Here is a 24740-nt window from a genome sequence, read left to right as displayed (position 1 = left end):
GCCGAATAGGCAGGATTATCCACTTGTTAATATTTTGATTTACATGTGTACTTAAAGAGTACTACAATGTTACCACATATGTTTGTACATTTTCTGTGACAAGAGTGTTTTGTGCTAATGTTTTTCAATGTTAAAACCTAGTGACTATAGCAAAACTTTGTAGTATAATTTCTTAATTTATTTAACTGGTATGGTGATGATTTTTATTTGAAGATTGCTTGATGTATCACCGAAATATAACCTTGTATGTGAATTGTCCACGCAGCATGCCTTTCTTCTTGAACTCTGATAATGCTGAAAATGTTTTGTTTAAACCTTTTAATACCAAGATGACAATTTAGTGTTCTGTCATTCTGACCATAGAACAAAAATGTTACATGTGTACATGTATTCGTCTGATATCAATACATTTATAAAATAGTTAAGGGTTCTGGAAGACATCTCCTATCTGGTAAGGTTATTTTGAGGATGCATTGTCAAGGATTCAGCCACGATATAGTCATATATGTGAAATTTAAACATATTGCAGTAAGTCTGGTATTTTCTTAAAATATGCAATGCATCCCCAGCAGGGCTGAATCAAAATGGAACGTTTTAACGTCAAGTGACGGTATTATGGTGATGGATTTGAGACTGTATACGCTTTGGTTCTTTGGATATCAAAAGGTATACGCTGTATATTTGCCTGACTAGGCTTTTATTGCTATTTTGTATATTGTATGTTTGATTTTAGCATACATACCTTGTAAATAGCCTATGAATTCTACAAGTTTGTAATAACTATACAACTGTGTGTTTATTTATCATTTCTACAAACCTTAACACTAGCTACACCCTGTTGATTTTCTGTTGTACCTGTAATACAGGTTGTTGACCCCGTGTTCAGTCCATTATATGTGTTTATGTATCGTTACAATTGACAGAAAATTTAGCTGCAGTAAAAACAACATTAAATGTCACCGTATCAAAAATGTACAAATAATTATCTTGCAGGGCTGGGGCCTTGGGTGTTAAAACTCAGACTCTTGTAATTAGCCATATTGTTTCTGATGGAAGAACATTTTTTTGTAAAAAATCAAATTTCCTTTTGAATATACAAAAAAAATGTACTGTACATTCGGGAAATACGTGTTGTATTTTGATGGTTCATGACTCTGGCGCCAATTTCCAGTTTTGTCAAATCAACCCGATATTTGTTATGAAAAATTCTGGCATCACCTGATAGTTCATGAAATTATTTTCAATCATAATTCAAAATTCAAAATCAGCTTCAGTAAGCAAAAATAATCAAAGTAATGTTTAACATGCCTGGAATAGCATTTGAACACAAGACAAATGTGAAAATTACACAAACTTATAACATCTCGCAGTGATGATGAGATAACTGAAGGATGGCGACCGATTTCTGTACGGGTAATCTGTTGGTAGATACTGGTAATCCTCCTAACAGGAGGATATGATCAACTTCACATCACATAATTATCCTTATACCGTTAGTATCTGGGTCAGGAAATCACAGGAAATATTAACATCGTGTTATGTTCTCTTTGATAAAAATCTGAAGCATCTGTATCCTCCATAACATAGAAGATATAGAGGATATCTAACAGTGTCTTCAGTAATACCAAATATATTTCACGAGTGGGGCTAATATTTTGATATTTTTCACGAGTGCGCAGCACAAGTGAAAAATATCAAAATATTAGCCACACGAGTTTTCAAATGATTGTACCCTAGGTTTTCAGGGCAGCCAATGAAATTGTGTCTCACATATGAGTTGATAATCAGTGTAAACACAAGGTCATGGTGCACAAGTGTTTGTAGTAATGGCAATACCCAACACTAAGTTGCCTTGGTGATGTACTTTGTCAAAAAACACACAAGAACAATATTAGGCAAACCTTATCTGTATTTGATCAGTTATTAGAGATAATTGACATTATGTAAATGACAACTACATTGTATTTGCAGCTATTTTCGGAACAATGTTTTAAATGATAGTAAAGTTTTGTTAGAAAAGAGTGATAATTCGGTGACTCCACTAAATGGCAGTGGAAGAAATATAAAAACAAGGCTAAATTCGCCATGGATGAACATGTGAAAACAAAACAAACCTGTGCTAGTAAAGATGACCAATGTGGTGATCTTTCATTGAAGTATAGATTTCAATCTCTTAAAAGAATGAAATCAAATAGTAATTTTTTTTTTTTCTAGTAATGATGGTACAAATACTTGAAACATATTTTTTATCCTGAGCCTGTCTTTTTCAAATCAGCCATGTTGCAGATTGCATATCAATTAAACAAAACATAAGCTTAAAGTCTGTCAGTACCCAGTACTTAATAATTGATGACATAACAATGATTATTAAACTGTATGACTCCTACATTTACAGATAATGTACAGGTAGATATCCATCGTTAGATTACTGTAGGTAAACACTACTTTACATTCTCTAGTTAGTTCTTACACTAACCATATGTATAGGACTGTATATGTCTTTCCTAATATAGGACAGTACGACTGTCATATAAATGTGTATAGGACAGTACATCTGTTAATAGGTATGTCCTAACCATAGGTATTGGAAAGTATCTGTCTGTCCTAACTTATGAAGGACAGCCATACATGTCCTAACCATAGGTATAAGACAGTAAATCTGTCCTTACCATAGGTATAGGACAGTATGGCTGTCCTAATAGATATAGGGGAATGTCTGTCCTAACCAAAGGTATAGGACTGTATGTATGTCCTAATAGGTATAGGACAGTCATGCATGTCCTAAACATTGATGTAGAATATTATGTCTGTCCTAATCAAAGATATAAGACAGGCATGCATGTCCTGATCATTGATGATATAGGGTTGTGTCTGTCCTAATGTTATGTATAGGACAGACAAAAAGGTATGTCTCTCCTAACCAAAGGTATAGGCCAGGAATGTTCTTCCTAACCATAGATATAGGATAGGTATATCTGTATGTGGTATATTAGTCTGTCTTTATGAGGTCTCTGTTTTATGTGAGTTTGTAGTAGCATAGTAAGTAGTCTTATAATGAAAATCTGATTGGTACAAGAATTCATTGCTTCCTCTTTTTCTCCATTCGTAGCAATAATCCTGTTAAGTTTATACCAAATATAGTATCGTAGTTTATAGTGTTGTTCAATAAGTTATTTTGTTTGTATTTTAACATGAGTTTATATGTTCAGTTTCTACAGGCACAACAGCATTTTGTTTTACTTTGAGAAATATCTTCACTTTACATGGGTATGTATCCCATTGATTAAATTACATTACCTTGTTATGGTTTGACAAATAAACATAATAAACAATTTTATGTGTCAACAACAAAAACTGATGTGCTTGCCTTCCATTGGAGGTGTGGACAAATATAGCTACCCTCATATATGAGGATTTGATTGTAGACCACCTATGAAGTGGACTATTTAAGTATGAGATTTAAACAATACATAGATTCAGTCAGTTTCTTGTGTCGCTGATAATGCCTTTATATCAAAGCTTCCAGTCTTATTTAATTTGAGGCTATCACAGTGTTCTGTAAACAAGTTTCTTCAGTAATATTCCTGCACCATATTTATCCTGTATTACTAAGTTCTGGAGGACCAACACAAACTTTCATTCAATGTAGAGTGTGCGTTTATTTTAGGAAATGAAATAGCACTAATACTGAACCGCAATAAACAGGGTGTGGGCTTATTACCAGCCATAATACTGGATAAATATGGTACAAGTCTACTGGACGTACGATGTGGTAATCTTAGTCTGTACATACAACAAGTATGTAATTGTTTTTATACATTTAAGTCATTCAGTTTACTTGATTATAACATTTTACAAAAAAAATTGTGACGCCCTTGTAAGATCTCTAATTCAAATTGCACAGCTTTGAGACGATACTGTCAATAATTGTCTGTTGACATCTGTTTCTTGTGGATAATTGACTAGTCTAGGTAGAATAAATATTAGTGGGACAGGAGGCACTTGCAGCTATTCCAGAATATTTATCCTAAAGGAATGCTGTGCATTGAGTGTACTGAAGAAAATGGAGTCTATTATATGGTACTGTTTTAATTACATCACATCTACAGGTGGTTTCCCAGTTATTGTGGGTCAGAAAAAAGTACCTCCTTGCCACCTTGCTAAATTGTTTCTTCTGTAACAGTGAACTATGTACATACCCCAAATACCTGATATATTTTACCCAAAATGTACCTACCACTTGTGAAGGTCCAAGAGTACATGCAACATTTTCAAAAAAAATTACCATTCATAGAGGAAATTCTTGATATGGAAAACCATCTTACATGTATATATGTGGAATACCTTGAATGGGATTTTCCACAAGCTGCAAATCATTTAACATGTAGAAATTAATGCTACCAAATGGGTTGCACAAACTATAAATTAGGTAAGATTAAAAATATAAATAAGACACCATTTGGTGTCCTACCCGATGTTTACCGACACTGGAGATGTTGGATACTTATACTGCGATTATCTTTTACTACAGTTCACTACAATGTTAACTTGGAGCTTGGAAGTAATCACTTTGAAAAAGTATAAGAAATATAATTAATATATTTTACAAATATACCATATATGTAATTGTATGTCACAGTATTTTCCCATACTACCTCTTTGTATAAAATACAATATACCGCTATGGATGCATCAGAATAAACATCTTTTACTGGGCACATTGCTTTCATGTGTTTTTTTTATCATCTCTACATTAGTAAATCAACGTGTTACTGAATAAGTTGAAAAGCATTAAAGACTGACTTTGAGTACTCCCTTGAACAGTATGAGCATCCAGATCAACTAGTTCTAAGTTATAACGGCAAGTGACAGTTAAATATCGCTCTTTATCAATTTATCTGTTGGATTGTTGGAAACTTAATTTTGACAGTTGTCCAGTGTGATATTCGAGCTGTAAACTTGATCAATAACCACCAAAATGTATTCAGTTTATGTTTGACTGTTTCATGAAATATCTTTTACACAAGCTTTTTATTAGCCCACCATCATCAGATGGTGGGCTATTCAAATCGCCCTGCATCCGTGGTCCGTCCGTCCCTCCATCCGTAAACAATTCTTGTTATCGCTATTTCTCAGAAAGTACCAAAGGGATCTTTCTAAAATTTCATATGTAGGTTCCCCTTGGTCCCTTGTTATGCATATTGCATTTTGGGACCAATCAAACAACAACATGGCCGACAAGCAGCCATCTTGGATTTTAACAATTGAAGTTTGTTATCGCTATTTCTCAGAAAGTACAGGAGGAATCTTTCTGAAATTTCGTGTGTAGGTTCCCCTTAGTCCCTAGTTATATCTATTGCATTTTGGGACCAGTTAGAAAACAACATGGCCGATAGGCAGCCATCTTTGGATTTTGACAATTGAAGTTTGTCATCGCTATTTCTCAGAAAGTACTGAAGGGATCTTTCTGAAATTTCATATGTAACTTTCACTTGGTCCCTAGTTATGCATATTGCATTTTGGAACCAATCTGAAAACAACATGGCCGACAGGCAGCCATCTTGGATTTTGAAAATTGAAGTTTGTTATCGCTATTTTACAGAAGGTACTGAAGGGATCTTTCTCAATTTTCATATGTAGGTTCCCGTTGGTCCCTCGTATTACATTTTAGGACCAATCTGAAAACAGCATGGCCAACAGACAGCCATTATCGCTTAATCTCAAATTTCATATTTAGGTTCCCCTTGTTTGAAAAGAACTAGAGGGATGTTTCTCAATTTACACAGATTAGTAAGAGGTAGGGAAAAATAGAGAGAAGATCAATCTGACATGGAACCTATAAAGATCATTCAATGGTGGGCGCCAAGATCCCTCTGGAATCTCTGTTAGCTCATCTGGTCCAAAGGAAGAAGGTGGGCTTGTGACATATTGTGGTGTCCGGCGTCTGTCCGTCAACAATTACCTTGTGAACACGATAACCTGAAATATCTTATCTTGAAATAACTTAAATATCAACCAAGTTTAATAAAATTTTGTATGCAGTCAGATATCTTCAAGATCTCGGACGAGTTCAAAAATGGGAATTATTTGACCGTAACTTAGTTATTGCCCTTGGTGATGATATTATTAGACCTTGTCAACACTAACTGGTTATCAACCAAGGTTGATTGTAGATATATATTGACAAGATCTCGGATGAGTTCGAAAATGGGAATTATTCAACAGTAATTAACAGAGTTATTGCCCTTTGTATTAATATTATTATTGGACCTTGTGAACAGGATAACTGGAGTACAGTAAATATCAACCAAGGTTAATATACTTTGTATGTAGCCATATATTGTCAAGATCTGGAACGATTTCGAAAATGGGAATTATTAGACAGTAACTGTGTTATTGCCCTTTGTTATAATATTATGGGACCTTGTTTACACAATAAATGGAGTCAATATCAACCAAGTTTGATGAAACTTTGTATGCTGCCATATATCTACAAGTTTTAAAATGAAAATTGTTCGACAGTGATGTTATTGCCCTTTAAAATAATATTAACAACTAAATGGATTTTGATGAAAGGTCTGGAAAATTATTTGGCAATATTGTAGCCCATGTTGTATAAATGAAGGATGCAACAACCTTGGGGCGGCAGAAAGGGGGTCCAATTGGGGAAATATAGCAAAAAAAAACAAAAACAAAAAGAAATTAAAGAAATGTTTTCTCTTTCAAGAATGACAGGATTTAGTTTATATTTAATTTAAACCATTGTTGGGAGAGTTCAAAAGAAGGAAAATAATTGAAATAGTATTACTGAAATATCCAGATGCAGGCCATCTGGGCCTTTTGTTTTTAAAGTGGTCAAGTGCCACCTTTGACTTGAAACCTTGACTGTTGAATGCAGAAATATGACTAGCCATGGTACTTTCATCACCTCTTGATGGTATATAATTGACCCCAGAAGTGTTCTCAAGTGTCGCGATAATCACTTAAATGTAAAATTTCCAAATAGCAACAATAAAGCAAAACAGCTGAAAGTAAAAAACTTTATTATTTTGCAAAATAATACCCTCAATCATTCTTTCGTGAAATATTAAATGTGTACATGGTGTAACGATGATTGGAATGGATTGATGCTATACAGGTAATCATTGATAACTAGTTCCCAATTACACTGAAGACAATGGCCCACGTTTCCTCTGACCCTGATATTATACACCAGACATGGTGTCAGGGCCAGGGGAAACTGAAGCTATGAAGACACCTGCAGATTCCCAAGTAAAGTAGCACTCAAGACAAAGGACTTCTACAACCGCAACCCCACTATCACTGCTACACTAAAGCTTATGGGTTTCTTTCGGATAGTATTTACACAATCTTCATTGCTTGGTTATCATCAATCTCACTACTGTACAATTAGTTCATTTTCAAAGGAACAAGGTTAATTGTTACTTTTGAAGATGATTAGGACCATATTTAATGAACTTATCAATCAATTTGTAACCACTTGAAGTAGTGCTGTTTATAGAATGCTACACAAGCTCCAAAGAAATTCTTACCTACTATGTACAGTAGTACTAGAAACTTGTTACATGCCTGTGTCAGCCCCATCCATGACAATCAGTTTTTCTAGCACAGTTACATTACATAACATGTAAAGTGAAATCATGACAGCAACTTACATATCACAACGTTAACATTTTCACTTTATATGGATATCCATTCAAAATTATAAAAATAAAATGACATTGGTTTTAAACAGTTTCAATATTGCGACAACTTTTATTGTGCATAGCCAATTATCTCAAATCTAATGAAACACATACTAACATACACAACTATGCAGTTAAGATAGTTTTCTTTTTAATATTCAATTCTTTGGGGAAAAAATAATGAAATACAATATTTCAAATTCAAAAACATCTTTTTTCATTATAATTAATTGGACATAAATATTGATGTCACTGTGTTAATTATTCAGATAAATACACCTTTCTATTTTACTATAAGCTATGTCTAAACCTCAATATCTGTTTTCTCTGTTTGGCCGAGCAGTAATGGCTAGGTGTAAAATTCTAAGTTGAACATGTACATCACCATAATACAATTAACAAATACCCTACATCCACAGAACATGTATTAATCACAATCACACCATCTATATATCCTCAGTCCTTCTGTACACATCCACAATTCTGATGTTGGTCTTTTCACAGCTCATCCTTACGATCAATTTTCAATAGTTCAACTTCAAACACAAGAACACTTCCGCCTGCAGGAAACAAAAGAATCATTACTATGACTACCAAATAAATTGTGGAGACCTGGACCTTTGGTTTACCACACCACAAATCAATCCTTACAAATGTAAAGCACCCCATATACCAATACAAGTTGGTGATCACATGGTCTCAACTTAGCATTGTGAGGTACCAGCTAAAATCTATTTTTAGCAACATAACTTTTACATTTGATCTTCCCTAGTGGAAGCTAAACACAAAGTTCAAACTTCATTCCATAATTCAATCCATAATTCAATATCAAGATAAATAATATTTTTAGTAATAATGACCTTCGGCGGCCAGCCTTTTCCCCAAGAAGTTCTGTCCCTTTGACCTTCACTAGAGTAATACACACAACAATTAACATTTTTGAACTTCATTGGGCTACTCATTCTCAAGCTACCCATCTGGATAAGATATGGACAGCTGAATACTGTGACAAATGCCCACTTTTGACTTTTTACAGATGGATTTATTTTAGAAATTCTCTCCACATGAATGTGATGTTTATAAATATTTGCCCAATTTACCTTAATATGATGAAGCACATCAATGACTTACCAGGAATCTTGGGAGGAGCTCCGCGATCACCATATCCAAGATCAGAAGGGATAACAAGCTTTCTCTTTTCTCCTTCACACATTCTGAACACAAATTTGAGTAAAATTCAAGCAAATTCATGGAAGTAATATCCACTCCCCTTTCCTAACATATTGTAGAAATCACAAGATAATACTTATGGGAGTTATTGCATGGAAACTTTAGAAAACTAATTTTCTTGTTAAACAAGGGGACATAACTCTGTCAAATATCGCCTGGCAAAAGTGACAATCAAACTAAGCAGCTAACCTAGTTATCAAGCTTGAAAAAAAATCTGTTCCAGTTATTTCAAAGAAGCAGCAGAAAACAACATTTTTAGTAAATCAAGGGACTCAATCAAATAAAGTCATGCAAAAGTGGCAATCCAACTTGACCCAGCCCTTAAGGCATTAAGTTTGAAGATAATTATACATAATTTGTTAACAATTATTCCAATTATTTCATAGAAACGATGTCTTTAGTTAATCAAGAGGCCATAACTCTGTCAAATAAATCCGGCAAAAGTGGCAATCGAACTTGGCCGAGACCTTAAGGCTTTAAACCTTTTTACAAGGTTTGAAGAAAATCTGTTAATATTATATTTGTTGCAGTAATTATTGCACAGAAACAAATTGTGACAGATGGACAGACGAACCCAAAATAATATCCCAAAATTTTGGTCAAAGCAGGGGATAATTAATAGTTTCACCTAAATATATTCACATCTGATGAAGAATTTTGTACATCTAATTTATTATCATGATCAAGATAAAAAATACCAAACGAAGAGAGAAATATTTGACTGTAGTACATGGTCCATTCCAGATTTTTAACAGGCTGATAAAAATCAGAAACCTTAGGGTTGATTAAGATGTGGTGCAGACATTGATTTGTTTGTAAATCATTGGTTTTACGTACCCAAGAAGTCCCTGCTCCCAGCCCTTAATGACTTGGTTGGCCCCAAGCGTAAATGTAAAAGGGGTACCACGTGGTATGCTGCTGTCAAACTCTGTTCCATCCTCAAGTTTACCCTAAAATTTACAATAACACAAATTTGATGATTTCATAAATAATATAAATGTTTCTTACATAAGTGATCATGTTAATAAAGTAAAGTGAAATCAGTCTTAGGCACAGATACTGTGGCAAGTGAACAGATGCAGTATTTTTTTTTGTATCGGAAGAGTGGCTTCCTTGAACAGACTCGAATCAACACTTTTCATTTCCAATTTCCAATATACATGTTACTGGTATATAAACATCAGTCAATGTTCACTTTAAATGATGTCCAAAGCAGCATTTGTTAAAACTATTATTACATAATCAGATCTGCTTGTTTTTATATTGGGTTATATATATAAATATAATATTAGCATATATTTAACATCATAACTAGAACCACATAAGAAACACCATTTGTGGTTGATCAAAGGTAACACAAACTTGATAATTTAGTATATTACATTAAACTCATAGTAGGTTCCTCTGATGTACATGTGATCACAACTTTGGACAATGTGCAAGTTTGAACCCAGACGACATACTTCAGCCCAACATTAGCTGTTAGTCATTTGGTTGGCCTTACGTATACATCGATGTAGATTAATAACGTTGGTCCAACGTTGATGGAACATTATTAATCCATTTAACCGTTTGATGCCCAACGAATGTTTCTTTGTGAATGATAATTGTATAAAATAGTAAAATACTCCTTTTCACTTGGCGAGCAACAATCTAATAATATTTATATTTATATATTTGAGAACTTAAAAGTGTTAATTTATTTCTATATATCAATACAGAAAATTATAATGTGAATTTCTTATCTTCAAAAATTATATCTGCAATATATACATAACACTCAATGCTTTCGTGATTTACTGACATTTAGATAATATCTGGTTATTCCTGGGTATTGTGAATGCATACCCATTTAATATTATCTCCTAAGACATGTCTTTGGTACATGTGTATAGGCACAGCACAAACTTACATCTTAGATTATATGTAGTTCAACCATTTTCCCCTGCTTCTGGACTAGGCCTTTGCACACAACATCATTTTAAAATTGGCAAGATGTTGGCCAACCACTGAACCAATTTGCAAAATAATGTTTGCCCTGGCAGCGTCATTTTCCAACGTTGCCCACAACTGTGATGCATTGGGCCAACGTTGGACCAATGTATGTCTGCTACATGTATCTATTCTGGGAAGGCATCTCACTTATAGTAAAATTGTGAATGCCATTCGTAAATGTAAATGACCATGGCTGTTGATAGGACCTTAAACAATACAAAATCAATATCATATATCACAGACCTTTATCAATGTACTTACAGTATAGTGCATACTAAGAGTATCACCCTTCTTGGATTTCATTGTACATTTTTCTGGATCAACCCTCTTCTTCACGCCAATCTGTACCCGTTTGTCCTTCTTCTCATCATTACATGATACAGTGGCAATTAAAGCAAATGCTGCCAGCTGGCAGATCAAAGATGTCCTCATTGTTACAGTTTTTTTTCTGAAGAAATGAAATATATAACACACATTTATTAATGTTTCATTAAGACAGAATTGCTCAATTAACTCAGTAAACAACAGTGAACAACATTCAAAATAAGAAAAAAAAATCTAATAATGTCTAGATCTACAGTTACTTAGTTCCCTGCATCATGCTTAAACACAACGGACAAAGTCAAAACTATATGATATCAAAATATACCCAAAGATGTGATAATTATTATACAAAGAGGAATATTTATAAAGCATAAAAACAAATGTTGTTTATTTAGATCAAAGGCATGTATCTGGTAATTAGCACCAAAGTTGAATTATCCACGATATGTACGATACATAGATACATGTATGGTACATGTCGAGGATAATTTAAGTCGAAGATATTTAATTAACTCTAGATCTGGTGTTAATTACGAGATTATCAGATACAAGTGCCTAACATTATATGCTTAGATAGTTTAATTTGAAGCAGTCAGAAGTAGGAGGTAATGGGGTTGTATCTGAAGACACGCTATAAATTATAATTGATTATGTATAGAGAATAAATATTGATATAGCTATAGGTTTCTGTCATAGAGTGCAAGAAGTATCCAACGACAAAATCATGAGGTCAAATTTAAATAACGATGGCATTCATATGCATGCGGACATGAATATCATCTGCACAAAATATTGTTTAACAATATCCTGACATCATTATTCAATTATTTATAATGCAGCCACTAAACTTTTATACGTAAGGTTTTTTATCACGAGTTTAATTTCATTATCTGCATAAAACCACTCACGTTATTGTTTGCAGTTTCTATGTGGTTCAGCGGCTGATCGAACGACACGTTTTCTTCCCACTTCAATGGGCAGGAGTAACACTAATTACAGCAAAACGCCACCAATAAACACAACCCCTCAGTTACAGAATAATATAAGACTGTGATAAAAGAAATCAAAACAAAAATCCCCTTAATCTTTGCGTTTTGTATTAAGTAAGGTATAAAAAAAAACCTGTATTATTTAAATATTTTGCATATATATGGAAACCGAGCAATACTAATCTATACACATGTACATACCGGATAGTCTATGCTCGACACGAACTGTTCTTGGTAGGCTTTTCTTTCCACTAAAGGAAACGGATGTCAATCGTTGCAAACATGCGCATTGAACAACAAAACGTAGAGCCGACGCGCTGGAAATACAGCAAATATTAATTTAAATTCCAATCCGTCGAAATCTAAACATCAATATGTCGTAAGTTGATTGTTATGTTATTTTGTTTTCAATGGATTTAATATACTTGGATGCACAGTAATATTTTCCTTCAAAAACGCTATGAAAATAATGCTTTTGTGTCAAAACAACGGTCGCTGGCGCCGGTTTTACAATCAAAACAATGGCATAGATGGCTATTTATTTACACATACGTATATTTTGCTAAATTATTGTGAGCTATGTGCGACATGAAGGTATGCTAGTGTTAAGTAGACATATTTGCATAGTTGTCAAGACTTAACGAGTGGCAAAAATTGCAATTGCTCATGATCTAGGAAGTGGGTCTCTCAAGTTCGCTTCTCCAAACTTAAGTTAACGTTATTTGTAAGACGATCAGGGGCGTTTGTAGTAATACCCATATTTTTAATTACACGTATCTCAATTTACCGTAATAATTGTAAATGCCTGTGTATTGATAAAGGTGCGAAATTATGAGACCGTGTTCAAAATTGATAAAACAGAAGTTGAAATTTCCTTCTTTGATACAGAGTATCAAACTCCTCCAGGTCACGTCCAGACTTTGAATGTATTGCCATTTTAAATACTTACTATGTTGCGAATCGCATATAAAGGATCTACAAATTAACAATACAATGTTTATTTACTTGCTGATGTTTTTTTCCTGTTTTGTAGCAGAAAAACAAATCAGTTCCCCAATTTATGCAAATACATTATATTCGGAATATGGATAGAAAGTTAGAAACCACCTCGATACGCCAAGGATATCTTGTAACCCCTTGAGTATAGAAGATGGATAGAAATTAGCATTGTTTGGAAAATGGAAACTGCTTGCTTAAACAGATATAGATATCATATGTATGAGGTTGTTAAATTTAAGGAAATTTGGTTAAAGGTATCATGAAAGCAAATAATTCACACTCGATACTACTTCCTGTACATACATATATGTAATCATCTTGTGAATTCCCATTTGTTTAGGGCGTTAATGCAGAAACCGAAGAGTGAGATGACACCCGAGGAGCTCCAACAGCGAGAACAAGAGGAGTTTAACACAGGGCCTCTGTCAGTATTAACACAGTCTGTAAAGAACAATACACAGGTCCTCATCAACTGTAGAAACAACAAAAAGCTTCTCGCCAGAGTGAAGGCCTTTGACAGGTGAATTTTTTTTTTATATTTGTACAATCAACAATATTAACTTATATTTTGGCACGATATTCAAACTCTCACAATATCCCTCCTTTCTTCATACATTTACTTTGCAGAAAAACAAAAGTGCCTTTATAAATCTTATTACATCATTTGATTGATAAAAAAAAAAAATCTCTATTCTTCTCCAGCAATGAAAAGGTCTCGTATCCTAAAAAAATATTTCCCTTAACTTTTAATTGTGAAACAACACAAATTATACACTTATCTCCAGAATTATAATTACAAAATTATATATATATATATATAATTGAACAGTTGATAAACTAGGTTAAACAAAGGCAAATGATTTTTCTCTGGATTTATTAGCAAGACTTCAAGAGGTAGGTCTCAGGATTTCTCTGGTATGATATCTTGTATAACATAATGTGCACCAGGGTTTGTACTGGGTATTTTTATTTCGAAACTGAGTAATTTTCAGATAAAATCAAATTTCTCTGTATAGCTTGAAGCTTCATTAAATTCATTGAACCATAAAATACATTGATGTCTCAGTAAACACTTTTGACGGACCAAATACGGTATGTAAAAGGTTTAGTACTCACTACTATACAAAAGCCTCTGCTTGTTTATATGGATAAAGTAAAATTTTGCTGGGATTTTCCTGGATTGCCCCTAATCAAATTTTATTCTCTATCTTGCAGGCATTGTAATATGGTGTTGGAAAATGTAAAAGAAATGTGGACTGAAGTACCAAAAACAGGAAAGGGAAAGAAGAAATCAAAACCAGTGAATAAAGACAGATACATTTCAAAAATGTTCCTGAGAGGAGACTCTGTGATATTGGTGCTAAGAAATCCAATGGCAACTGGAAAATGATGAAAATATTGAACATAATGTCATTTAATTTGATCAAGAACTTGAATGGACATTGGGGGATTTAGGTTGGTAAGACTACAGTGCACATAGCTGACCAATCTCTGTTGACTTCCGTGGTTCATTTGTTAACAAAAGGCCATGCTATTTTCGAGATGAAGATTCATAGATGGATAATAATTACTATTTACTCTCATTGTGGATTGAATAGTATTTGAGACACGAGTTATCTCCCTTTACTTTGTCTGGTATCAGTACATTTCCTTGGAATGTATGATGTGATAGGAAGCCCGAGAGTGTGCGTGTGTGTGAAAGCATTGGTACCAATTCATCAAGCACATTGTTTATAACTTCATCATGTTGAATATTGTCCATACATTTTATTACTCATTTTTAATGCAATGTTTGGAAACGTTCTGATAAAAGGTCAATGTCATTTCTTTTAAATAACAAAGGTAAGGTCATGTTTCATCTTCAAATCGTGCATAAAATTCATTCATCACAAGCACTAATACAAGATCTTGCAGCTGATTTCAGGAAGTACTATTTGTACTCTGGAGTACATGTATGTGTTAAATATTGTTTAAATGTTTTGATATAGGAAACTATGAATAAATGATTTGTAAATGATAAAATTTGTTTTAAATGCCTGATTTTCTCAACTATTCATCAAGAGATTAATTATGTCAGTAACATAAGGTAAAGATAGCATTAAGTTATGATTAGATGTCCTTTTTAAGACTATATACTCCTACAATTAATCCTTTTACAGTCAAACCTGCTCTAACAACTGCCTGTCTATAAAGACCGATTTTAAGATTCCCTGTCTAATGTGGCTAACGACCGGTGATTTTGGAACGGTGGTCGCTAATTTGTTTTCTATAGCGACCGATTTCTATCAGCCATCTTCTGCTCTCGGCAGTCATGATCATCCCTCATAAAATCCCCAGAAAATTGAGACACATCAACCCTGGCCTGATTATATAAACAAAGGACCACCACAACCCTGGCCTGATTATATAAACAAAAGACCCCTACCACCTGTTAGCCTATAATTACATATCTGTCAACAAGGTTTACTCGCATGAAAGCCAATAATGCCTTTCTTAATTGAGCTCTCGTTATTACGGTTTGTACTGCCGCCATCTTTAATCAGTCGATACTAATAAAAAGTCATAAACTGCCACAAATATCCGGATTTCAAATTTTGGTAAAAAAAATAATCTTTTGGTTTTAAGAAGTTAGTTTATGTCACAAAATAATTATTTGTAGCACTGCACAAATATAATTATTTATTTATTTTAATTTAAGGAAAGCGTGCATAATTTGATTAATAAATTCAGTAATATTTCAGGGGGAAAAAAAAATTGTATCCATTTGACCATTTTGAGTTATGTTTTGTCTTGGACTCCACAATCGTATTTTATTCTTGGGTTTTTAATGGAAAAGTCTTTTTAATAAAGATTTTACCCTTCAGATTTATATTTAAAAAATATATATATATAAATGTATGCATTGATTTGACATCTGAAACTGTTAAAACTGACTGGTCTACTAAATGCCTTGTTCAATGATAAGTTATTTATGGCAGTTTCATGTAAATTGGTTGGTGCGATAAGGTTGACCTGTCTATAAAGGCAACCTATCTATAGTGACCGTTTTTCTGACTCCCCTTGGGTGGTCGTTATAGACAGGTTTGACTGTACACAATTGTCACATTAGATTGCACATCTTGTTGTCAAAGTAATCCCTTTATTCACATATGCATGCTGAACAGGATGATCCTGTTGTTGTGAGGGTAGAGATTGTTATTAATAGAATCTTTCACCCCCTTGGCCTTGGGGATGAAAGGGGGGGGGGGGGGGGGTTGCTTCATTGACATACGGTACACCTGCCATATAAATCTAGGATACATCCATGTTATGGCAAGTCATCGCAAACAATAAGGTAAGGAGACCATAATATAATCCTAAGTTAGTTCAAAATTGATAAAACACCAGGTATTGCAGAATGGTAAGACTCCTCTGCTTCATTACAACACCCACCATACAAAGAGCCAGAATATTGACAATATCGGCATAAGCATGCCCAGTTTCAAATCGCTAAAGATAGTAAAATACGACCATTTTTCCATGGTCTTCCTCGAATCCCAGTTCTTAATTATAATTATGAAAACCCTTTTCAGTTCCGTGGATTCGAAAACAATATTTAGCTACTTGAAAGAAATCTATCTATTTTATAGACTTTGATGTCTTTTACGTTACTGTCTTTGACGTTCTATTTATAACAAAGTTCACATAATCTATTCGTACATATTATTTCACATAATCTATTCGTACATGTATATATTTTACCATTTTTAACCAACTTTTTTATCATAATGATCTAAATATACAATACGGATGCTTTTAAAAATGACAAATTTTATCTGATTTTAACTTTAAAAATAAAACATGTTAGAATATTGTTTGGCCCTAATGACCCTAGTTGTCGATGGGCCGTAAAACATAAACAAACAAACAAACAAACTTAATTATAAATCTCTCTTGTTTTTTCCAAAGTAAAACAAGGATAACATTAAAAATATCAAAACAAACATCACAATTTGATTAGAAATTTGTTATCAACATAGCTATTTTTTTAAAACAGGTTAAGTGCAAAAGCAAAATGTGATGATATTTTCAAGTGAACAGTATGTGTCCAGACCAAGCATATCAAAGAAGTACTTACTGATGGTCTATCGGCTATTGGTCAATTTCAATGTTGGTCATATCACCTTGAAAATCATGACCCATTGCTGTGGCCACTCATTTATCATGGAGGCATTTGGCTTTTGGGGATTTTAGATATGTAGAAATTTTTTCTGGAATACACAATTTTCAGGAGGGTAGCATTGTGAAGCTTGCATTATATAATTAACAGCCAGAAAATGCACACGCATAGAGGGAACTCCATTGGACCAGTCCTTGCCAGCAGAACTCTTGCTATATGTTTAATAATTTTAAAAAAATGTTTCATTTTGGCCATAAATCCACAATTTGAGTGTACGACTGTAGCAAGTTAACTGAATGAATTTCTGATAATGGTCGGTAGAGCGACTAGTCTGGACAACTCAATACCGGCTTTATTAGGATCTTTAGCTCACCTGGTACCAAAGGACACTAAACTTGTGCCATGGCGCGGTGTCCGCCAACTTGGGGGTGGGGTCGGTCCAAAAGGGGGGGAAACATTCTTTAAATCGCTTTTATTCATGAACGGCTACATGGATTTTTACCAAATTTGGTTCGAAGCATCCTTGGTGGAAGGGGAACAAAGTTAGCATAAATGATGACTCTGGGGCAGGAGGGGTAAGGCCTAATAGGGTAAATATAGATATGTCTTTCAAATCGCCACTTGTCATAAGGGAATGTAAACGGAATTCTCACAGTCGATGACTCGTTGGTCGGGGAGTTGAGGCCCAGTAAGGGAAATAGAGGCAAGTCCTTTAAATCGCTTCTAGTCATGAACGGCTGGATGGATGCTGACCAAATTTAGTCAGAAGTTTCCTTGGGAGAATGGAAACAAACTTTGCATAAATGGTGTTTAAGCTATTGGAGCTGGAGACCAATAGGGGAAATACAGGTTATATGTGCTTCTTTAAATGGGTACTAGTCTTTTCTGATGATTACTGATATATCCAAGTGAGTGATGGAGGCCTATTGCGCCTCTTGTTTTGTGAAGTACAAACGAAGCAAGAACGTAACCTTGATCATTAGTCGATATTCTACTGTATTGTGTAGCAATGGTCTGGAGCATGCTTAGCAAGGTCATTTTACCTATTCAGATAGACAATTCGATTAATTAAAACTCGTGCGAACATAGAAATAAATATGTCAATAGAAGTTTGTTTCCACGGACATGCCAATAGTCTGCTGGGGGGATATTGCCATGAACCTTAACCAGAAATTCAATAGCTCACGATTTCATTCTCTGTTTATGTCTTCTTGGTATTGGACATACATAGTTCACAAGATACTACTGTCATACATTAACCATCGTGGAAAGAAAGCCGTCATAACTTGAGATCTAAGAAGTGCCTTTATTTTTGAATGGGGTGATAGTTCACATAGAGAAAATAACATATGTTCAAATAGCAAAGACGTTTTTCAGGAGCGAGCATTCAAGATGAAAACTCTTGAGAGTTCCTTCTATAAAATTCCACTTTTCAGGGGCTAGCTTGAGAGTTCATACAAATTCCGCTCCCGGGGAGCTTTATATGATATTTTAACGAATGAAAGTTAGATTTAAACATTTTTATTTCTTTAATACTACGAGAGCTGATTGATAAGTCGCGAGGCTCATTTTGAAGGATTTGAATTTACCGGACATGTATTATTTTTCACCATAATCCCCTTCACTATCCATACACTTTTGCCAGCGGTGTTTAAGGGCCTCAATGTCACTTTTATAGAACTTCTTTTCTTGGCTGTTCAGAAAGTCATCCACAGCATGCTAGGATTAGGGTTAGGTTGCCTGAAATAGCTGTTTTGAGTTTTGGATATGGCGGATGCTCAATCAATTTAAAGCCGCAATCGTGAATGAGCAGCCACGGCAATGACAGACTCTTTCACCCTATAAGCATAACCCAAACCGATTTTGCCCATTTTGCAATAGCCGCTTATAAGTGCTACATCGTCGATATAAACCAGCTAAATGAGACCAGTCCTTGGGTACACGTCCTTATACAGTGAGAGAATGGTAGGACTTAAAAAGAACATCCTTGAGTTCCTCCTTCAATACGAGGCTCACAACATATCAATCAACCCTCGTACATATCATTTGACAGTATTGACGTTTTTACAATTCAAGAGCCCAGACTTCTGGTATGCAACCCTTAGTAAAAACACAATTATCTGAATAAAATGCACTAACAGCTTACAGTAAACCACTATCTCTACCGTAAGAATTAGTTATAAGTAACCTAAGTTAACTAATCCTACGAGTAGAATAGAAAACTAATTACATGTAGTAAATAGAATGACGAACCATCTTAAAACAACACTGCATTTAAACTTTTTCAATCTGAAGTTAAGATCATGCACCCTACTAGAACAGTTAAATCACAAATCGCCATCACTCAATAGGTAAAAATTCGTACATTTACAACCTCAATAACTTAAACCACCATCCCGCAATAGCTTAGCCAACTATTCCTCAATACTCCGTCCCTCAATATCTAAAACCATCACCCCAAATATCTAAATTCTCCGTCACTCAATGGCTAAAACCATCATCCCCAAATAGCTAAACTCTCCGCTCAATATCTAAAACCATCACCCCCAATAGCTAACCTCTCCGTTCCTCAATATCTAAAACCATCATCCCCCAACAGCTAAAATCTCCGTTCCTCAATATCTTAAACCATCACCCCCAATAGCTAAACTCTCCGTTACTCAATAGCTTAAACCATCACCGCGTACCCCCAATAGCTAAACTTTCCGTTCCTCAATAGATTAAACAGTCATCCCCTAATAGCTAAACTCTCCGTTCCTCAACATCTAAAACCATCATCCCCAATAGGAAAACTCTCCGTTCCTCAATATCTAAAACCATCATCCCCCAATAGCTAAACTCTCCGTTCCTCAATATCTAAAACCATCACCCCCAATAGCTAAACTCTCCGCTCCTCAATATCTAAAACCATCACCCCCAATAGCTAAACCCTCCGCTCCTCAATATCTAAAACCATCACCCCAATAGGAAAACTCTCCGTTCCTCAATATCTAAAACCATCACCCCCAATAGCTGAACTCTCCGTTCCTCAATATCTAAAACCATCACCCTCAATAGCTTTCACCACCCCCGTAGGTCACCTATTTGGTTGAATCCCTGTAACTTCAATAACGAGTGTGTGTATGTAAAGTAACACAAATCAAACAGGAATTATATATTTTATTGTATAGTTTCCATACAAGACGTTCTCAAAAGGTGTCCTTTCCACTTGTGCCCCTCCACGTATCATCACGATGGTCGACAGGAAATGGATTTCATCACAGGATGTAAGTCAACTTCCTTGGTGACAACGCTTACAACGTAACCCCTACATTAACGGACCGTCGTTTAAAATAGTATTACAGAAAGAAAGTTAATTAACCTACATGATGGAAATTTCAATATTTTCCCTTTAGTTCTATGACAAACAAATAAGTTAGTCCACAAAATTACGAAACCACCAAAGAATTCATCCGGAAATAAAAACCTACTATCATTGACTTTGTAGGGAAAATGGACTGATTATAAAAATGCAGTGCCTGAGTAGTTAGAAAAGATGTGACAATAGTTATAGTAAGTAACATTAACGTAATGAATGGTTACTGTATCGGTGAGAGACTTTAACTGTAATCTTATTTTGACAATGGACTGATGACACGTCAGCTACTCTAAGGCTTCAAAGGTCATAAACATGCATTGCTAATAGCCGATGAGAGTACATTAGGTCAATGGTACATGGATTCAGTAAATACTGTTAGTACGAAACTATTTTGTCAGTTGTCAGAACCTGAGAAACCAAAATACCATAAGGAAGCGATAGACTACAGCCGAAAACAATCAATATTAAAGATGTAAATATACATTCATATTTCAAACGACTGTCCGCTAACTAAATCACAAACTCACCTTTGTAATACCTGGGGAAATCTCGACGCTAATCCCAAGACCACACAAGCCAAACTCCGTGTCCTGTTTACGTGACCAGTGACGCAGTAGGCTAGCTCGTGTGGTCTCTGGGTATCCACACCTACCCCATAGCCCTAAAAGGGATGGCGGGGTCGCTACGGCATGGGCCCAAAAACCGGGAACGGATCCCCAGGTACGAAAACCTGGAGGTTACGAAGTAAGCGTTTGACACTAAAGTGGGTTGATTTGCACCTTGGACAAAACCCACTTCCAGTCCACCATCGTGAAATAGTGACTAGAAGCGCGGCCTTGGTCGTAGGCCGAGAAGGTTCCGCCGTCTGGCCACCGCGCATGGCTTATATACCCAGACCCTTGCCAACCAATATGTCATCTTCTAAAAATAGAACCCCTTGTCATTGGACATTCTATGTGCAACGTTTGCTTGATTTTCGAGAGTATCTGACGTTTTCGTTAGATAGTAATAAAAGTGAAAAAGGTGTGCCGATTTATTTTTGCTTATGTAGGTAGTTTAGTATCACGTGGTGTTTTACTGCTGTGTAATCGATATTTGTCTGTGTGTACACACGTCCCTCCCTTACATTATATACACACAATTATATGTACACGCTTATCAAAGGATTGTACACAACAACACCTTAGAAAGCTGTACATTATTGAATGGTTGTGAACATCTAGAAGAAAAGTCAGGAAATGGACATAAATATATGTTTTAACATAGATATAACATTCATGATATTATATAGTGGTATACAACATGAGGTATATAGGACGAAACACAAAAACATACTTGTCGAATCATTGGTGATTATCCGATGTTCGGAGATATACCCAGTGGTCTGTGTTTCTACATAGCTTCTCACTTTTCCTTCGTTTCCATTTGCATTCATTCTCTTGTGACGAGACTTTCCACGAAATGCGAACGGCGTTTTAAGTACATATTTGTTAACTTTATCCTGGAGCAATGTCCCCTTGGAAATACACCAGAGAGGAAATTGTGAGAATGATTGAATTTCTGGTCGACAGCATCTTTGCTGGGTTTGGTGAAAACTTTTCCAAAAGACTATTGTCATGGAAACAAACTACTCGGATTCAGAATCACAGTCTTAGTGTCGTTGAAAGCTTAGTTTAACTGATTTTGACACTTATTCGTCATTTACATCTCCATGCATAGATTGATTTGTTTTTCAAACAATTATTATTTCACAATATTCATATTACACCTGCTGGTTGTGTATTCACACACAAATTGTTCTTTCCAGTATTATGTATAATTCATCAATAACAGTAGATTGGCTGGCTTGTTTGTGTTTTCATACGAGACTGATTATATTAAACAGCTTTTCAATACAGCTAGGTAACAGATAACTTGTACAGTTTTTAATTTCGCCTATACATGTGTATATATATTGATGATATGCTATCTTTAAATAGCAAAAATATTATTGACCTTGTCCATCGGATATATCCTGTATAACTTGTCTCTTCAACATACACTCCTTATAACTCGATAATCCTGTATAACTTGTCTCTTCAACATACACTCCTTATACCTCGTTAATCCTGTGTAGCTTGTCTCCTCTTCAACATCAACTCCTTATACCTCGATAATCCTGTATAACCTGTCTTCAACATCAACTCCTTATACCTCGATAATCCTGTATAACCTGTCTTCAACATCAACTCCTTATATCTCGATAATCCTGTATAACTTGTCTCTTCAACATCAACTCCTTATATCTCGATAATCCTGTATAACTTGTCTCTTCAACATCAACTCCCTGGCAGCAGTCCAAATCGTTAAATGTTCTGTGGCAATAAAAAATTTTAACAGTCAAAAAAAAAAATATATATATATAACTTTAACATGTGTGTTGATTCAAATTCATTAGTGAATATAGTTAACATAGCTTTAACATGTGTGTTGATTCCAAGTATTTAGTTAATATTGTTTACATAACTTTGACATGTGTGTTGATTCCAAGTGTTTAGTGAATGTTGTTTACATAACTTTAAGATGTGTGTTGATTCCAAGTGTTTAGTGAATGTTGTTTACATAACTTTAAGATGTGTGTTGATTCAAAGTGTTTAGTGAATGTTGTTTACATAACTTTAAGATGTGTGTTGATTCAAATTCATTAGTGAATGTAGTTTACATAACTTTAACATGTGTGTTGATTCAAATTCATCAGGGAATGTAGCTTACAGAGCTTGAAAAGAAAAGAAAAAAAAAACATCAACTCCTTATACCTCGATAATCCTGTAGAACTAGTCAACTCAACATCAACTCATTATACCTCGATAGTCCTGTATAACTTGTCAGCTCAACATCAACTCCTCATACCTCGATAATCCTGTATAACTTGTCTCTTCAACATCAACTCCTTATACCTCGATAATCCTGTTCAACTTGTCTCTTCAACATCAACTCCTTATACCTCGATAATCCTGTATAACTTGTCTCTTCAACATCAACTCCTTATACCTCGATAATCCTGTTCAACTTGTCTCTTCAACATCAACTCCTTATACCTCGATAATCCTGTATAACTTGTCAACTCAACATCAACTCCTTATACCTCGATAATCCTGTATACCTTGTCTCTTCAACATCACCTCCTTATATCTCGATAATCCTGTTCAACTTGTCTCTTCAACATCAACTCCTTATACCTCGATAATCCTGTTCAACTTGTCTCTTCAACATCAACTCCTTATACCTCGATAATCCTGTATACCTTGTCTCTTCAACATCACCTCCTTATATCTCGATAATCCTGTTCAACTTGTCTCTTCAACATCAACTCCTTATACCTCGTTAATCCTGTGTAGCTTGTCTCCTCTTCAACATCAACTCCTTATACCTCGATAATCCTGTATAACCTGTCTTCAACATCAACTCCTTATACCTCGATAATCCTGTATAACCTGTCTTCAACATCAACTCCTTATATCTCGATAATCCTGTATAACTTGTCTCTTCACATCAACTCCTTATATCTCGATAATCCTGTATAACTTGTCTCTTCAACATCAACTCCCTGGCAGCAGTCCAATCGTTAATGTTCTGTGGCAATAAAAATTTTAACAGTCAAAAAAAAAAATATATATATATAACTTTAACATGTGTGTTGATTCAAATTCATTAGTGAATATAGTTAACATAGCTTTAACATGTGTGTTGATTCCAAGTATTAGTGAATGTTGTTTACATAACTTTAACATGTGTGTTGATTTAAAGTGTTTAGTGAATGTTGTTTACATAACTTTAACATGTGTGTTGATTCAAAGTGTTTAGTGAATGTTGTTTACATAACTTTAACATGTGTGTTGATTCAAAGTGTTTAGTGAATGTTGTTTACATAACTTTAACATGTGTGTTGATTCAAATCATTAGTGAATGTAGTTTACATAACTTTAACATGTGTGTTGATT

At 34.7% G+C, this 24740-nt stretch overlaps 2 protein-coding genes across 3 annotated transcripts; one reads left to right on the top strand and one right to left on the bottom strand.

Annotated features, from left to right (window-relative positions):
• Nucleotides 1–7024: 7024 nt before the first annotated feature.
• Nucleotides 7025–12560, bottom strand: LOC117323853 (peptidyl-prolyl cis-trans isomerase FKBP2-like). Of its 2 annotated transcripts, none has more exons than XM_033879352.1 (5): nt 12164–12293; nt 11193–11379; nt 9774–9886; nt 8838–8920; nt 7025–8266 (listed from the first exon to the last, which is right to left on the bottom strand). In XM_033879352.1, the coding sequence occupies exons 2-5, from the start codon at nt 11361–11363 to the stop codon at nt 8205–8207; spliced, it is 429 nt and encodes a 142-aa protein (XP_033735243.1). In that variant the 5' UTR covers nt 11364–11379; nt 12164–12293; the 3' UTR covers nt 7025–8204. The 2 variants fall into 2 exon arrangements, with proteins under 2 accessions (XP_033735243.1, XP_033735244.1); XM_033879353.1 differs by lacking the exon at nt 12164–12293 and adding an exon at nt 12446–12560 and having other exon boundaries at nt 7027–8266.
• On the top strand, nt 12502–15265 carry LOC117323854 (small nuclear ribonucleoprotein Sm D2). Its single transcript, XM_033879354.1, has 3 exons — nt 12502–12623; nt 13584–13763; nt 14459–15265. Exons 1-3 carry the CDS (start codon nt 12619–12621, stop codon nt 14631–14633), a joined length of 360 nt encoding a protein of 119 aa, XP_033735245.1. The 5' UTR covers nt 12502–12618; the 3' UTR covers nt 14634–15265.
• The last annotated feature ends 9475 nt before the right edge of the window (nt 15266–24740 follow it).

Source organism: Pecten maximus, chromosome 3 (genome assembly GCF_902652985.1).
Source record: "Pecten maximus chromosome 3, xPecMax1.1, whole genome shotgun sequence".
Classification (NCBI taxonomy): Eukaryota; Metazoa; Mollusca; class Bivalvia; order Pectinida; family Pectinidae; genus Pecten; species Pecten maximus.
The sequence above is the reverse complement of the archived record's forward strand: the minus strand, read 5'-3'. Positions and strand labels throughout refer to the sequence as shown.

What these genes read in the sequence shown, in the direction of transcription:
- LOC117323854 (XM_033879354.1), top strand. An exon ending in AGAGTGAAGGCCTTTGACAG is followed by an intron (nt 13,764 to 14,458) that starts GTGAATTTTTTT and finishes TCTATCTTGCAG; the next exon opens with GCATTGTAATATGGTGTTGG.
- LOC117323853 (XM_033879353.1), bottom strand. Translation starts at nt 11,363, where the DNA reads ATGAGGACATCTTTGATCTGCCAGCTGGCAGCATTTGCTTTAATTGCC. An exon ending in CTCTTAGTATGCACTATACT is followed by an intron (nt 9,887 to 11,192) that starts GTAAGTACATTG and finishes TGTAAATTTTAG; the next exon opens with GGTAAACTTGAGGATGGAAC. An exon ending in AGCTCCTCCCAAGATTCCTG is followed by an intron (nt 8,267 to 8,837) that starts GTAAGTCATTGA and finishes TGTTTCCTGCAG; the next exon opens with GCGGAAGTGTTCTTGTGTTT.